The sequence below is a fragment of the Trachurus trachurus genome (assembly GCF_905171665.1).
Source record: "Trachurus trachurus genome assembly, chromosome: 7".
NCBI classification, from domain to species: domain Eukaryota; kingdom Metazoa; phylum Chordata; class Actinopteri; order Carangiformes; family Carangidae; genus Trachurus; species Trachurus trachurus.
In genome coordinates, this window is record NC_139901.1 from 19711746 (window position 1) to 19726465 (window position 14720).

General features: G+C 39.5%; 1 protein-coding gene and 1 long non-coding RNA gene across 2 annotated transcripts; both read left to right on the forward strand.

The window, feature by feature from the left end:
• Positions 1-572: 572 nt before the first annotated feature.
• pa2g4b (proliferation-associated 2G4, b) lies at positions 573-6388 on the forward strand. Its single transcript, XM_083975415.1, has 13 exons — positions 573-803; positions 2600-2728; positions 2812-2917; positions 3022-3091; positions 3183-3275; positions 3361-3424; positions 3535-3613; positions 3710-3788; positions 3918-4051; positions 4165-4259; positions 4924-5051; positions 5238-5291; positions 5389-6388. The coding sequence occupies exons 1-13, from the start codon at positions 716-718 to the stop codon at positions 5446-5448; spliced, it is 1179 nt and encodes a 392-aa protein (XP_083831541.1). The 5' UTR covers positions 573-715; the 3' UTR covers positions 5449-6388.
• A 1230-nt stretch (positions 6389-7618) lies between these two features.
• LOC310988276 lies at positions 7619-8828 on the forward strand. Its single transcript, XR_014595474.1, has 4 exons — positions 7619-7679; positions 7783-7809; positions 8039-8061; positions 8508-8828. It is a non-coding gene; the product is annotated as an uncharacterized lncRNA (long non-coding RNA).
• The last annotated feature ends 5892 nt before the right edge of the window (positions 8829-14720 follow it).

Consider the following 14720-nt stretch of genomic DNA (forward strand, 5'->3'; position numbering starts at 1 on the left):
TGCAACGTGACTCATGAAATGACACAAACATTATGCACATCTCCAGTAGGGATACAGTCAGTGAACAACAGAAAATGAGATGGAGGCATGCGAACGCCTCAGTGACACACTCGCGCGCGATTTGGTCGGGGGCGGATCAAAGATGATCAGCGGAGTGAGAGCATAACTTCCTCACTCTTCCGTTTTCGTTCAAACCCACGTTTTCAAGCATATCGTTTTAACAGTAGCCTATTCAGTTGACTTTTTGTGTGTGTGAGAAATGTTCTTTACGGAAAAAAAATATGTAAAAACTCGCCGACTTATCTTGTGGTATTGATTTATAAATTTCATATCCAAATCCCCATATTTTCCACGTTTTTCCACAGATTCTTATTTTCTCTGTTATTTAACAGCAATTTCCAAACGTATATAAAAACCAACACAGTTTGGGGGGCAAAATAAGCCGTATAGACACTGTTTTATTGGGTTGCTGAAGATGACGACAGGTATTTTTTTTTGGTTGCGGCCCTGCAGTCGGCTCACAGGGCCTGGCCGTGAACTATCTTGACTGCGCCGCGTGTCTTTGGCAGCGGGCGGGATCTAGTGATCGTAGGCTGCTGCCGGTGGTGGAAGTCGGGCGGGCCGGTGCAGAGAGCAGCGTGGTCCATCCTGTGGCTGATTGACACCCGAGGTGGGAAAAAAAAAGTTACTCTGAGTTAGCAGACACACTGCCAACATGTCTGGAGACGACGAGACACAGGAGCAGACCATCGCCGATGACTTGGTGGTAACCAAGTACAAGATGGGGGCCGAGATTGCGAATCGTAAGTGAAACGCGGCGTTAACGAGCCGTTTTGTCTGAAGCAGCTACAAGTCTGAGCTGAGGAGCCGTGTCACGTTAGCTAGCAGTGTCAGCTAGTCACACCAGCAGCAGCAGCAGTGGTGCCATGTGCCGCCGCTGCAGTAGCTGCCACAGGTCATATCAGAGAGCGGGCCTTTGTTTGAACCAACTTAAACGCGGCTTTCGGGAATAATTTACAAGCAGCTTTTACAGATAGAAGCGTGTATTTGTTTAAAAGCTATGTAGCTGTCACATTAGCCCCGGGAGCTAGCAGGTGGCTATGTGGATCAGCAACCTCACTAGCAAGCGCTAGCTAGCTTTAACTGCTAACGTAACAGATAACAATGACAAGTACAAAGCGGAGTGACAGTGTGTGGTCATACTGACCAGTGTGACCCAGTTTTAATTAAGACACCAAAGGCTAATTTAAATCCAGACTAATTTAAATATAATGTAAGAGACTAAAACCGAGGAGCTGGTTTTTAATGTAAGATCTTTGTTGAAGTGAGCACGAGACACTGCACTCATCCAGTGCTCTGCCATGTTAAATTACGTTAAAAATAAATGATTTATTATAGTTATTAGAAGGAAACTCAATCTCAGACCAAGCGTTATGTTACTGACATGAATTCTAAACTTAACATGCTGTCAAACTTGTGGGTGAAGCCAAGATATGATGCAAGTGCAACATAACATTTTCAGGACCATATGCAATCATTATCATCGATGAGGTGTCACAACTGAGAGTTGTGTGAATATAGATACTTAATACGTAATCTGAATTAAATAAACCTAAGAGCATGAACGGTCCGTTTGCACGTGCACCGTTACTTTATATTGCTATCTCACCGTTTCCGCATACTTACCACAGATATTTTTACTGCATACACCTGTCCCCAGCATCTACATTCACAACTGTGCAGACCAGTCTGTTATGTCATAATTAGTCTAAAAAGGTGATGACCATCCTGCAGTGTAACTGAGATATTGGAAAAACCATCATAAAATAACTAATTTAGTAAATGATTGGCATTAGGAAACAACTGAGTTGTTTAAGACTCCCTCAGAGTAATTCAAACAGATGTATGTGAAGGAAAATCCCCCCAAATATTCAGATTATTATAAAAGAGAGAGTAAAGTAACACATTTAACATATGAGAAACTGGAATCAGAAAATGGTTGAACTTTGCTTGAAAAGGATGAAATGAATGATTAACTAATTGTTGCAGCTCTGTTCATCTTCAGTGATCGGTTGTGTTTTGCTCTTTTACGTTACTTGTACTCTTTAGGTGTGAAGATAACTACATGTCACGCACACAAACATATCCTTTGTTGTAGTGTTCACTTAAATGACAGTGTGTTGATGTAGGTTTACATTGTTTACAAGTGGCAACAGCTGCCCAACTTGTCCTTTGACATCTGATTTACTATTGGCACTGTGCTATTTTAATGTAACAGCAAATCATCCTTCGACACTGTCATGGCGGCCTGACACCTGTTACTTTAATGAGAGTCTGTTTTAGTGTTCACATGCTGCTGAATGATTGTATGAATAATGGAGCATTCAATCTAGAGAGTATGAATAGTTAAGACAAAGAACTTCAGGATGTCGCCTTGGATTTTGAAAAGTGATAGGCTTTTTTCTGACATTTCATTACCCACCTGATTAGACCTACAAAATAACAAACTGATTGACAATGAGAATAATCATTAGCTGCAGTCTAAACTATAATGTCTGACACATCATTACTCTTTTGATCCCTATCCCTTGTCCTGCAGAGGCTCTGAAGGCAGTAGTCGGGGCAGCCATGGCTGGGGTCTCCGTGCTCAGCCTGTGTGAGAAAGGCGATGCCTTCATCATGGCTGAGACTGGAAAGATCTTCAAGAAGGAGAAGGACATGAAGAAAGGTAAATTGTTACATTTCATTAGACTTAACTTAACGTGTCTGGGACTCTTCCACTTCCTCACTCTTTCTCTCTTTCTTTATCAGGTATCGCTTTTCCTACATGTGTGTCAGTTAACAACTGTGTATGCCATTGCTCTCCTCTGAAGAGTGACCCTGATGTCATACTCAAGGACGGGGACCTTGTCAAGATGTAAGTTGCTCCGTTTCTTCCTGTCCGTCCCGTGCACTAGATTAATTATAGAGCGTAATACACACTTTGTTTATCTTGTGTTTTCCTGTGGTTTTTGTGTGCAGTGACCTGGGTGTGCATGTTGATGGCTTCATCTCAAATGTGGCTCACACCTTCGCTGTTGGAGTGACCAAGGTATGTAATCCCTGTTGGGCAGTTAGTTGGACCACACCATAATCTGCTGGCAATATTTACTGATATTTATTGACCTGCCCTCTGTGTTCAGGACAACCCACTGACAGGGAGGAAGGCTGACGTTCTCAAAGCAGCTCACCTCTGTGCTGAAGCTGCCCTGCGTCTTGTCAAACCAGGAAACCAGGTAAAGCTCAACACCCCCCACCGCTGGTTTGATCATCGACCATCGATACCTCAACACACAGTCATGACTTTGTCTCTTCTGTTAGAATACACAGGTCACAGAAGCCTGGAACAAGATCGCAAAGTCATTCAAGTGCTCTCCTATTGAGGGTGAGTCTTTGCGAACATGTGGCACCCTCAAGCTCTGTGATCCCATTGGTATGCATCCGCTGAATGTGATGTGACAGGCCTGACTGAGTTTCTTCCTTCAATATGTACAGGCATGCTGTCCCATCAGCTCAAACAACACGTGATTGATGGGGAGAAAACTATCATCCAAAACCCAACGGACCAGCAAAAGTGAGTTCACTCAACAAGAGCTTATTATCACCGACTCAATGAGTGTACTCTTTAACCAGTGGATGACCTTTTCTTTTCTTTTTCTTTTTTTTGTAGAAAGGACCATGAGAAGGCTGAGTTTGAGGTGCATGAGGTATATGCAGTGGATGTGCTCATCAGCACTGGAGAGGGGAAGGTGGGAGGAAATTTTGTATAAATATTATTCTTTCTTCTATCTACTATTATTTTTGTCATTCTTGTTTTCAAAAATGCCATACATTTGTTGAGGGCAGTGTTTTAATATATGTTCTGGTTTGCTATTCAGGCAAAGGATGGAGGTCAGAGGACCACTGTTTACAAACGAGACCCCAACAAGGTGTACGGCTTGAAGATGAAGACATCTCGGACATTCTTCAGTGAGATGGAGAGACGTTTTGATACGATGCCTTTCACCCTAAGGTAGTATCTTTCATCTTCAGATCGAATACATAATCTTTTATAATAAAATTAATAAATGTATCTTCCAAGTCTCCCCCACTCAATTCTCTTGTCTGAATTGTTTGTCTCTTCAGAGCATTCGAGGATGAAGGCAAGGCCAGGTTGGGCGTAGTGGAGTGTGCCAAGCATGAGCTGCTGCAGCCGTTCAATGTGCTGCATGAGAAAGAGGGTGAGTGGAACAAGAGGAGTACAATTTTAGGATCTTGATTATCATTACAGTTATTGAAATCTTTTTTTCATGTGAATACCATGAAAGGTCAAAATATCTGCTGAAAAATTACAAAAAAATATTCCATTAAAATAGTTGTCACTTGTCAGTTGGTTCTTTGTTGATTGACCAAGGCAAATTCATGCGTCCAAATGAAAGAAATGTTGCACAAATATAAGATTTATGGCTAGACTAACAAGGACCCTGTTACATGGCCCTTATTAAAGAAGTCCAGTTAACTTAATAAAGTGAACTGGATGAGTAAACTCTGTGAAAAGTGACCTGGACAATCATTTCAGATGCTGTATTTATTCCATCTGCAGTGATATTCTTTTAAAATGTTGTTTTTGTCATGCTTGACTGAAAAAAGAAGACAATTTGCTCTTGATCTCTGGATATTTGATTAAGCATTATAACTTGCCTATATTGCTTAAACTGGACCTTTTTGACTGTATGTCACCCTCTCAGTGTTGACATGCATTTCAATAAATTAATGGCACTGGTCATGTGAGTTTCCCCCGAGGGGATAAATGATGTTCAGTATATAGCTATCTGTGTGAGACATTTAATATCTATGCAACACCTTTGACTGTTCAATGCAACTTTCAATCCTGTCTGTGTTCAGGCGAAGTTGTGGCCCAGTTCAAGTTCACCGTGCTGCTCATGGCCAATGGACCTCTGCGAATCACCAACAGCCTCTTTGAGCCAGAACTTTACAAGTCTGAGCATGAGGTCGAGGACCCAGAGCTGAAGGTAAAGTGTGTTTGATGGACTTTGTATCCTCTGCATGAAACCAAAGGAGCAGACTAACGGGACTGCTATAGCAGGGGTGTTGGATAACTTTGCATTTTCAATGCCACTTCGTGTTGATGTATCATATGCTGCATCTCGTGAGTTCATTAGATTAAATGTTGGTGTTGTCCCCTTCCTCCCATAAAGGCTTTGCTCCAGAGTTCAGCCAGCCGCAAGACTCAGAAGAAGAAGAAAAAGAAGGTGAGTTAAAGGGCAGTGCATTTTTACTTTAAAAGAAAATATACGCTCCAGATGTTCCCACTAACTTGGATGTTGTTGTTTTTTTCTTTGTATAAAGGCCTCAAAGACCGTCGAGAGTGCTACAGGACAGGCGATGGAGACCGAAGCTGCAGAATAGATTCTCTCTTCAAGAAAATCTGACAGACCTCTGATGACCCAAAGAACAGACGTCACGAATCCTTCTGTCCCAGCTGTCTGAGGCACTCGCGGATGTAGCCGCTGTGAATACCTCTGAATCTAACTGATGTCAGTCTGGGATGATGCTGCTCCTAAATTCTGTCACTCCACCTAAAACACACACACACACACGTCCCTAGTAAATCTCACTGTCCTTGAGGCAGCCTTATTGTCTTAATAGTGGGCACAGTTCTGCTGCAAGAGAGGATAGTTTGTGCAAGGGCATCAACTCACTGGAACATTTTAACCATTTGACTGATCATGAGCCTTCGTCCCTGTTCTCCACAATTACTGTAGTGAATGAAATGGAAAAATAAAATGAGTTTGACAGAGCGGCCAAGGATGATGAATGCACAATACTGTGTCAGTGTAATTATGTGGCATTTAGATAACTTCCTTGAAGTCATAGGCCTGAAGCCTTGCCTTTTAAAGATGAACATTATCTTGTGGGCAGAAATGTGTAACACCCTTTTTGAACCCTGGTATCGTATCACATTCACAATTTTTGACATCTTTAGTCGTCATTTCTGTTCAGTTCAGCATAATTATCGCATTTGTACTGCTCTTGCTTAAGCCTACTAGTCATTGTGTATATTTCTAGGCATCTACTGTAGGTTACTCAGCTAACAATTTCTAAACTGGCATTTCAAGTCCTATGAGTTGAGTAATTTAACTAGTTAAGAATGAATTTTCCTTCCTCACTTGTGGATGGTCTAACTTCTGCCAAGGGTTCAGCATTCAGTCTTCTGGTGCCACCACTGAGTCTGACAGTCTGTGTTTACATAAGAAGTCCATACCTGTTAGATATATGGATACTTTTGTAAAACAAATCCCACTTTCAGAGACTATTTTTGGAAACATTAAAAAGCCACCTGACATCATTTGTGTTGTTCTATTTTTGGATTGTGTTTACTTAGATGTTTGCCCTTGTTTTGAACATTAATGAATTGTCAATGTTGTGTCATTTTACTCTCATAGCATCTCATGTATCTCAGTTTGACTTGAGACTGAAAACTAGTCACTTGATGAAAGATCAGCTTTAAAGTAATGCACCCTCAGGTTAAAGTACTACAGTACATTTGACAAAATGGATGTTTTGCTCTGGGGTCACCAGCACCCAACTCCCTTAGAAAGTCAAGAGAGTTAAAAGTATTTTCATTTTTCATGACTTATTTAGGTAACGTAATTTACTATGTGCAAATGTTATTTTCCAACACAAATGGCTGCATGCACTTTTAAAGTCCTTACCACAATGGCAGGAATGTAGATTCATAACAGATATGCTAAAGCATTAAAATTAAGAATTTACATCGCCTAAAACTACTAATCGTAATACATACTGAGTGTAAAATTACCTGGGTGGCTTGTTAATACCTATTGACTGGATCACTGAACAGGCCTGTATGTCAGGTCCATGGTCCTCTGGGCCAGAAACCTGCATGAAGGTGGTGTTTGAAAGTCACAGAGCTCAGTGACAAAACAAACACCACAAAAAATAAATGCATTGTTGGTGCCTTTGTGTCTCTTTTAGTCTAGTATTTGATGTAGGAGAGGTTAGGATCCTTTAGTCTGGGGTGGTTTTTCTTACAAGTGTGTATGTTTTGTTGAGCTCCACCTGGTTAAAAATGTGAATTCACACAACCACTAACATACAAAATAGATATAAAATCCCTAACATAACTTAATTGCTCTTAAAATCTATCTCAGTGCACAACTTTTATGACTTATAGTCATAGACATAAGGGTTGTATCTATCTCAGTACAAGTTAGATTTTAAGAGCACGTAGAAGTGCTTTTATCTCACTAGTTGCTTTTTAAGGCTCAGTAACTGGCCTTTCTCCCAGTTACTTAGGATTAGGGTTGTATTGAGTGAGATTTATTCAATTCATTACATCTGAGAATTATGTGCCATACATGTTCACACAGTGTTGTTTCTTTTATCCAATAATAACGAAAATTATGATAACAATAATGTTAATAATATACAGTTATATACACACATACATTTCCATAAACTATCCGTTATAAAACTCAATTTCCCATATTACGAGCATGGATTTCGAGCATGGGGTATGATTTCGAGGCGGTCCATTCAGGATGACGTAACAAACGGTATAAATTGGAGGTCGCGAGAATATGACGTTCTTCATGGAGACGGTTGCTTAGCGGTTGGTAAGTGAGATCTCTGCTGTTTCAATCCAACTTTCAATCCAAGTCAATCGTCCTTTTATTTAATCAATCGAGCTAATCCACAACATGTCTCTTCTGTTTTCAGGCTTCACTCGTCGACATGAGGGCTAAGGTTTGTGTTTAAAGCTTGTGTGATCAAATTATCGCAGTTTGAACGGCTGCTAACGTCTGTTAGCCTGCCGGGCTAAAACGGCATGCCCATGAGTTTTCCCTTTTTGCTATTTAGTTAGGTTTTCAAGTGTATTTTACTTCAGTTCAGACTCTACTTAACTTAAATGTGTTCAGAAATGCACATGTACTATAACTAAATGTCAATTTAATGTTGTTTTTTCCCTTCTCAGTGGAGAAAGAAGCGCATGCGCAGGTAAGATTGTAAAGCCATGTTTTCTGTCTGCATGTCATCGTCTCGTTATTCAGTTTCCTAGGCTTAACAGTTGAATGTCATTTAGATATTTACATAAAGCAAACATTTTCCTTTAGTTTATCATAAAGCAATACATTTAATTAATTCACAACATTCTTGGGTTAATCTTGTGTAATGTAAGGTCATTGTGTTTTGTTACACACTGTAGGGAACGGCTGAAACATGGTTAAGGCTAATAACACAGACACTGACCATGTTGTTCTAAGTTTTCTATCATGCATTAGTGCTGCTGGATTTAACCCTGTTTTAGATTATGTTCTGTTACATGAACGAAATGCAACTTTATCAACCCCGTAGAAACTGTAGTCATGCATAATTTGAGTTTGTTTCCATATTATATTGGGAAGGCTTGTCTGTATTAACTGTTTGGTTTGTTTTTTTTATAGGCTGAAGCGTAAAAGGAGAAAGATGAGGCAGAGGTCCAAGTAAACGGTCCGCTCTGTCATGGCTGCCACATCCATTTTTTGCCAACAACCGGACCAGTGAGAACAGCTGGAGACCCAGGACCCCTCCCGCATGTCAAGTCTGAGGCCAGTGGTGTCCATATCGACCCGAGGCAGCTGATTGATGCTGGAGAGCTGATTGAAGACCTGCTGGATGTCAGGCTTTTCCTCTGGGACATTCTGGACTCTTTGTTTTAATTCCTCAACTTTGGTCATTTGTTTTTGTTTATACTGTGATTAAAGGTTTTGGTTAAAGAACTTCAAGATCTTGTACTTTTTTTTAATTCTATCCCTGCAAACTAATTTGGTTCATTGCCCAAGGATTTCTATTATGGCTTGAGTAGCCAGAACAAAACAAAATCATCATGCTTTTCCTCCTGTGACATGTCAACATGTTAGGAGGGGAAAAACAGTCGCGTAAATGACTAAATCTGTGATGGTGGAATTTCCCTTAAACTACTTGGTGTTGTCCATACTCTTTTCCTGCCATGTAGGACTATGTCTCTTACATTCAAAAGAGCCTTTTACCTTTATACTGCAGCTTTTAAGTGCAGCGTTTCAATAAAGGGACTTTAACTAATATTGGGCCTTTTACATGTAGTGATATGCAGTACTTGATTTTGCATTGAGTGTTTATTTCTGTCTGGTACAACGATGTACTGCAAACACTGTACAAAACCTAGCATTCATCATGATGTTGAAAGATGCATTAGAGAATTAGACTAAAGATACTTTATTCATCCGACGGCAGTATCAGTTGGTAAAGCAAAATAAAACGGATAAGAATATTAATATGTTATGAGATAAAATGCTAAAAATAAATAGAAAAAAACTACTAAATTAAATATGCATAATGTTTACATTGTGCAATGGAAGAAAAAACTGCAAACTCAGCTGTGCAAAGAGTGAATAAGATACTGCAGCCTGGATAAAATCTACCCAATTAACACAATTGGAATTGACCATAGTATATTGAGTTGGAAGTACAGATATGTATATGTAAATGTTGTATGCACAATATTTATATAGAAGTATAAGTCAACATATGTTACAAAACCTCATCTTTTTTTAAGCAATAGGACAGAGTATACTCTAATTTCATGACGTTGCACTGATGTCCAGGAGGTAAAGTACCTGTCATATTCAATTGGATCTTGCGTTGAGATTTGCAACCTTCATAATGAACTACATAACTTGAGTGCTGACAAAGGCACATTAGTTATTTATTGTGCATGATTTGCACATTTTGAGCCTGCGTGGCTGACTGACATGTCTGTACCAGGAAGTTGAGGTCAAATTTCTGTCACATAGGATCACATATTCTGTCTACATCCCATGATTTGATCTCAAGACGGAGCTCAGTGAGAACAAGTAGCGCACAAAAATATCTTGTTTTTATTTTACCCTTGAAGGCAGTCTAATAATTCATCCAGTTCTTATGTAATTACGGTCAATGTCAATCTGGCTGTTGCTGGAAAACACTAAGAGAATGTCCTCATTGTCCCCATTTACAGCGTAATGTTCTTTTCCATTTGCAGTTATACCCAAAGCTTAAGCTGTAAAGAAGCTCCTGCTGTCACTATTAGTGGAAATGTAATGTAGTCTACCCCATAAACCACAAAACATACATCCACACCAAGGCCCAAGTAAGAATTGTAGAACAATAAAACAGAATACATTACCACACAGTATACAAAAATGACTCCCAACGTCTGTCTAATCCAGATAGTATAATATAATATAATGCACTGAATTTATTCTAATGATAATAAATAAGTTAATTATTAAAAATTCAAGTGTCCGGTGGTGTTGATTTTAGTGTGAACTGGCAGAGCTACAAGTTCCTGTCTCTTAGCACTGATGATAACTAACTGGACGCATCCAGATCAAATAGATGATGATAATGTAAAGTGGACCAAGTAAAACATAATGTTGTTTTATAGTTGTGTGAATATGTTCAGACAATAAAACAGGCCAAGCTGAGAGGTTGATGTGTTTAAATAAACAGATCTGACGCATAACAAAACTGTTTGCTGGAGGCAAGTACAACCCCGTAAACAGTGATCAATGATAACAGATAAATCTAGACAAACATATCCCAATTAGCCCCTGCTGAGTTTGCGGCTGCAGCCTCTAAAATTATAGGCTCAGGAAATAGATACATGCCCACAACATAGCTGCCCAGGGCCCAGTATTGGTCTTGATCAATCCACAAAGTTCCAGTTAATTTACACTAAGCAATGATTCCACATTAAATAGGGTATAGTAATTAGAAAGAGTAATAATCATAATATAATATAATATACTGTATATTCCATGAAAATATGTAGGCCTACTGGCAAACCCCACTAACATCTGACTGACATCAGGCTTAGTTTGACCTTTTATCAGAATTTTAAAACATGACTGAGCCTGTGCTGTATCATTTTCCTGCTGCTACTTCTGGTTCTCACAACGTCTGCTCTCATTACTTCAGTCCCAATGAGTTTATTTATTGAAATAAGTCAGTTCCACCTTGGATTTGGAGGCATGTTGTTGATTGGTACAAACATCTATCACCAGGAGCCATAGATTTCATGATTTAACTTAAGACAAAAACGAAAATAGTTTGTAAACATCAGCATATACTGTATTACCAAATAAATAGCCTAACTATAATGACTGGTCGTCGGTCAGCTGACATTAAGATCAGCAGATGATGCACAAATAAGTTCTTGTCATGGGACTGAGTTTGCTTTTAATGTTTAATGTCAGTGTTAGTCCAGGCAAAATAGCATTTTACGACAGACTAATTGTCACAGAAGGTTTTTCACCATACATCATTTCTATGAGGTGTCTAGAACAACATACTAAAAGTCCTAAGAAATCCTAGTTGGGGAAATATGTTTAATTTGCATCATATAAAGTCTATGGTGCCGACAACAATACACCCCAATGGGGCTATTTTTTCCCCTTACTCCTATCACAATGAAACTTTACACAATGAAAGAATCCATGAAATGTAAAATTTTTTGTATTACAAGTTTCTTTGAAAATGAATTTGAATATGCAAATAAGCCTCACACTAATCAAATATGCCCAAAATACACCCGAATAGGCTTCTTTTTTTCCTTTACTCCTACCACAATGAAACTTTACACAATGAAAATAGACATTAAAAGTAACATATTTTGTATTACAAGTTTCTTGGAAAATGAATTTGAATATGCAAATGAGCAATACACTAATGGAATCTGCCCAAAACACACCCAAATAGGCTTATTTTCTTCCTTTACTCCTACCACAATCACACTTCACACAATAAAAGTATACATGAAAAGTAACATTTCTGTATTTCAAGTTTCTTGGAAAATTAATTTTAAATATGTAAATGAGCTCAACACTATTGACTTATGGTCAAGAAGCCATAAAGCCACAAGCAGCAACAGGGGCCAAATAACTAACACATTCATGTCCATTCAATAAGTTAACCTATGCACTGAGTGCTGTCACTTGCCACACTTGACTTATTCATACACACATGTCACTTGCCACACTTAAAAGACCTATATTGACCTTAAGAATTAATTGCACAGTCTTGTCTCCAGTTGCTTTCTAAATTCTTTTTTTTATTATTAGCGAACAAGCCTTACCTAACGACTTTCCTCCCAGTTTGCAGAGAACATCAGACGAAAGTCAGAATTCATCAAAGTCGTTTCAACGACTGTGTGTGATGTTATATTAAATATGCTGAACTATGTTCAACAACATATGAGCGGGACTAAGAACTAAGTTATTCTGCCCCTGTTTTTGCTGCTTGCGGCTTTATGGCTTCTTATACCATAAGTCAATTAGTGTTGAGCTCATTTACATATTTAGGGCCCGAGCGGCGACTGCTGTCGCCCAGCGAAAGCCCTATTGTTTCTGCTATGTTTATTATTATTCTTTCATTCTTTCATTCTTTTTCTCTCAAAAGGATCGCATTTTTGGAGGCTTCAACATGCCCCAAAACGCGTAAATTTTGGCATGCACATCAGGACTGGCGAAAAATTTGATATTTTAAAGTCGTTGGAAATGGGCGTGGCCAAATGGCTAAATAGCGCCCCCTAGAAAATTTCAAAACATCAGCCCCGCCTTTGTGTGTCACCTAGACGCATGAAATTTGGTGGGCTTATAGAACATGGCAAGACAAACAAAAAAGCCTCTTATGTCATGGTGAAATCACAACAGGAAGTCGGCCATTTTGATTTGAATTTTTGACCTGTTTGATCTATCTCCTCCTAGGGATTTTGTCCGATTGACTTCAAATTGGCTAGAGACCACCGAGATGCCACTCTGATCAAAAGTTGTGCTCCGCAGGTCTCTAGGTCAAAGGGCGTGGCTTCTGGGGCCTTGAGGATTTTGGCGACTTTTCGTTTGCTCGCCATTTCACCTTCGAACAGCTCTCACACCCACATACTTTATCTGATCAGCTTCAAACTTGCTGGACATGATGACGGCTCCGCCCTGAACGTCCCCATATATTAATTTCCTACGTCACTCATAGCGCCCCCCGGTGGTAACAGGAAGTGGCCAGGTTTTACCTTAACGTGTACTGATGGCACATAGTTGACCCCATCAACTTCATTCCACTTCTACAACATGCAGACTAAGGTGGTGAAGCTACATCATGAACGCTGTGAAGCTACGAGTAATGGCGTCCGTGTGGGGGCGTGGCTACGATTCCTCGCCATGAACATACGTTTGGCTTTTTGATGGCTTTAATGAACTCGTATCAACATGAAAATTGGTACACAGGTCCAGGGTCACGACCTCAACGTCTCCATATGCTCATAGGCGATCTCACTCATGTTGCCCCCTAGTGGAAACAGGAAGTGGCATATTTTACATCAACATTGTCCGATATCCACGAAACTTCACATGTGTGATGAGGGGCTGACCCTGAACACACCTGCACGCATCCCATTACTGCCCCCTGGTGGATGAACCATTAACTGCTCATAACTCCCTCATGCTTTGTCCGATTCACTCCAAACTTCACATGAGTGATGAGGGGCCGACCCTGAACGCACCCGCCCACAACTGCTTAGCGCCACCTGGTGGATGAACAAAACATTGCAGCCCAGGCATGCCTCAGGCCCCGCGGTCGCATGGGTGAGCGAGGGCCCGTCATCGCCGCTTGCGGCTTTAATTTTACATATATTTTTACATTTTCCAAGAAACTTGAAATACAGAAATGTTACTTTTCATGTATACTTTTATTGTGTAAGTAAGTTTGATTGTGGTAGGAGTAAAGGAAATATTGGGCATATTTGATTAGTGTAAGGCTCATTTGCATATTCAAATTCATTTTCAAAGAAACTTGTAATACAAAAAATGTTACATTTAATGGATACTTTCATCATGTAAAGTTTCATTGTGGTAGGAGTAAAGGAAAAAAATAGCCCCATTGGGGTGTATTGTTGTCGGCACCATAGACTTTATACAGTAAATAATGATGCAAATTAAACATATTTCCCCAACTAGGATTCTTAGGACTTTTAGTATGTTGTTCTAGACACCTCATAGAAATGATGTATGGTGAAAAACCTTCTGTGACAATTAGTTCTATTTTGGGGTCCAAAATTAGCTAAATTGCCTGGACTATGTGTTGACAGCAGCTTGTACAGTACGTAAGGGTCCAAGGTGGATCGGGTGCTGCGCATTGTCTTTCTTGCAAGGAAACATCTGTATTTGTGTTAACACATTCACGTACAAACCAGAGAGAATATATTGCAAAACCATTTCCATGTTTCATGTATCTACAGAACAGGAACAAGATGGCCGCAGTGTGGCTACTGTGGTCACCTATACTGTGGTCTCCACTAGTCTGAAAACACAAACATTTAGGTCAGGTCATGGGATGCTAAATGTGATATTAACCAAACATTAACCTATTTTTGTCTAATAGGTTAACCAAAAGTAACATTTTAATTAGAATTAAAAAAAAAAAATCTGTACAATTTCTATTTATGCAATATTATCATATACAGTATATAAAACATTGAACGTATTAATTGGGACACTTTCATATAATACAAAATATAAGAGAATTGTATGGGGGTTTTTTTTTCAATGAAATTGCACATACAGTATAGACAGAGTTGCAAAATGGCTATAAGAATTCATCATGTACAG

Excerpts from the sequence above, each read along its gene's own strand:
- pa2g4b (XM_083975415.1), top strand. The coding sequence starts at position 716 with ATGTCTGGAGACGACGAGACACAGGAGCAGACCATCGCCGATGACTTG. Across the intron at positions 2,918-3,021 it reads GACGGGGACCTTGTCAAGAT|TGACCTGGGTGTGCATGTTG; the intron begins GTAAGTTGCTCC and ends TTTTGTGTGCAG. Across the intron at positions 5,052-5,237 it reads TCGAGGACCCAGAGCTGAAG|GCTTTGCTCCAGAGTTCAGC; the intron begins GTAAAGTGTGTT and ends CCTCCCATAAAG.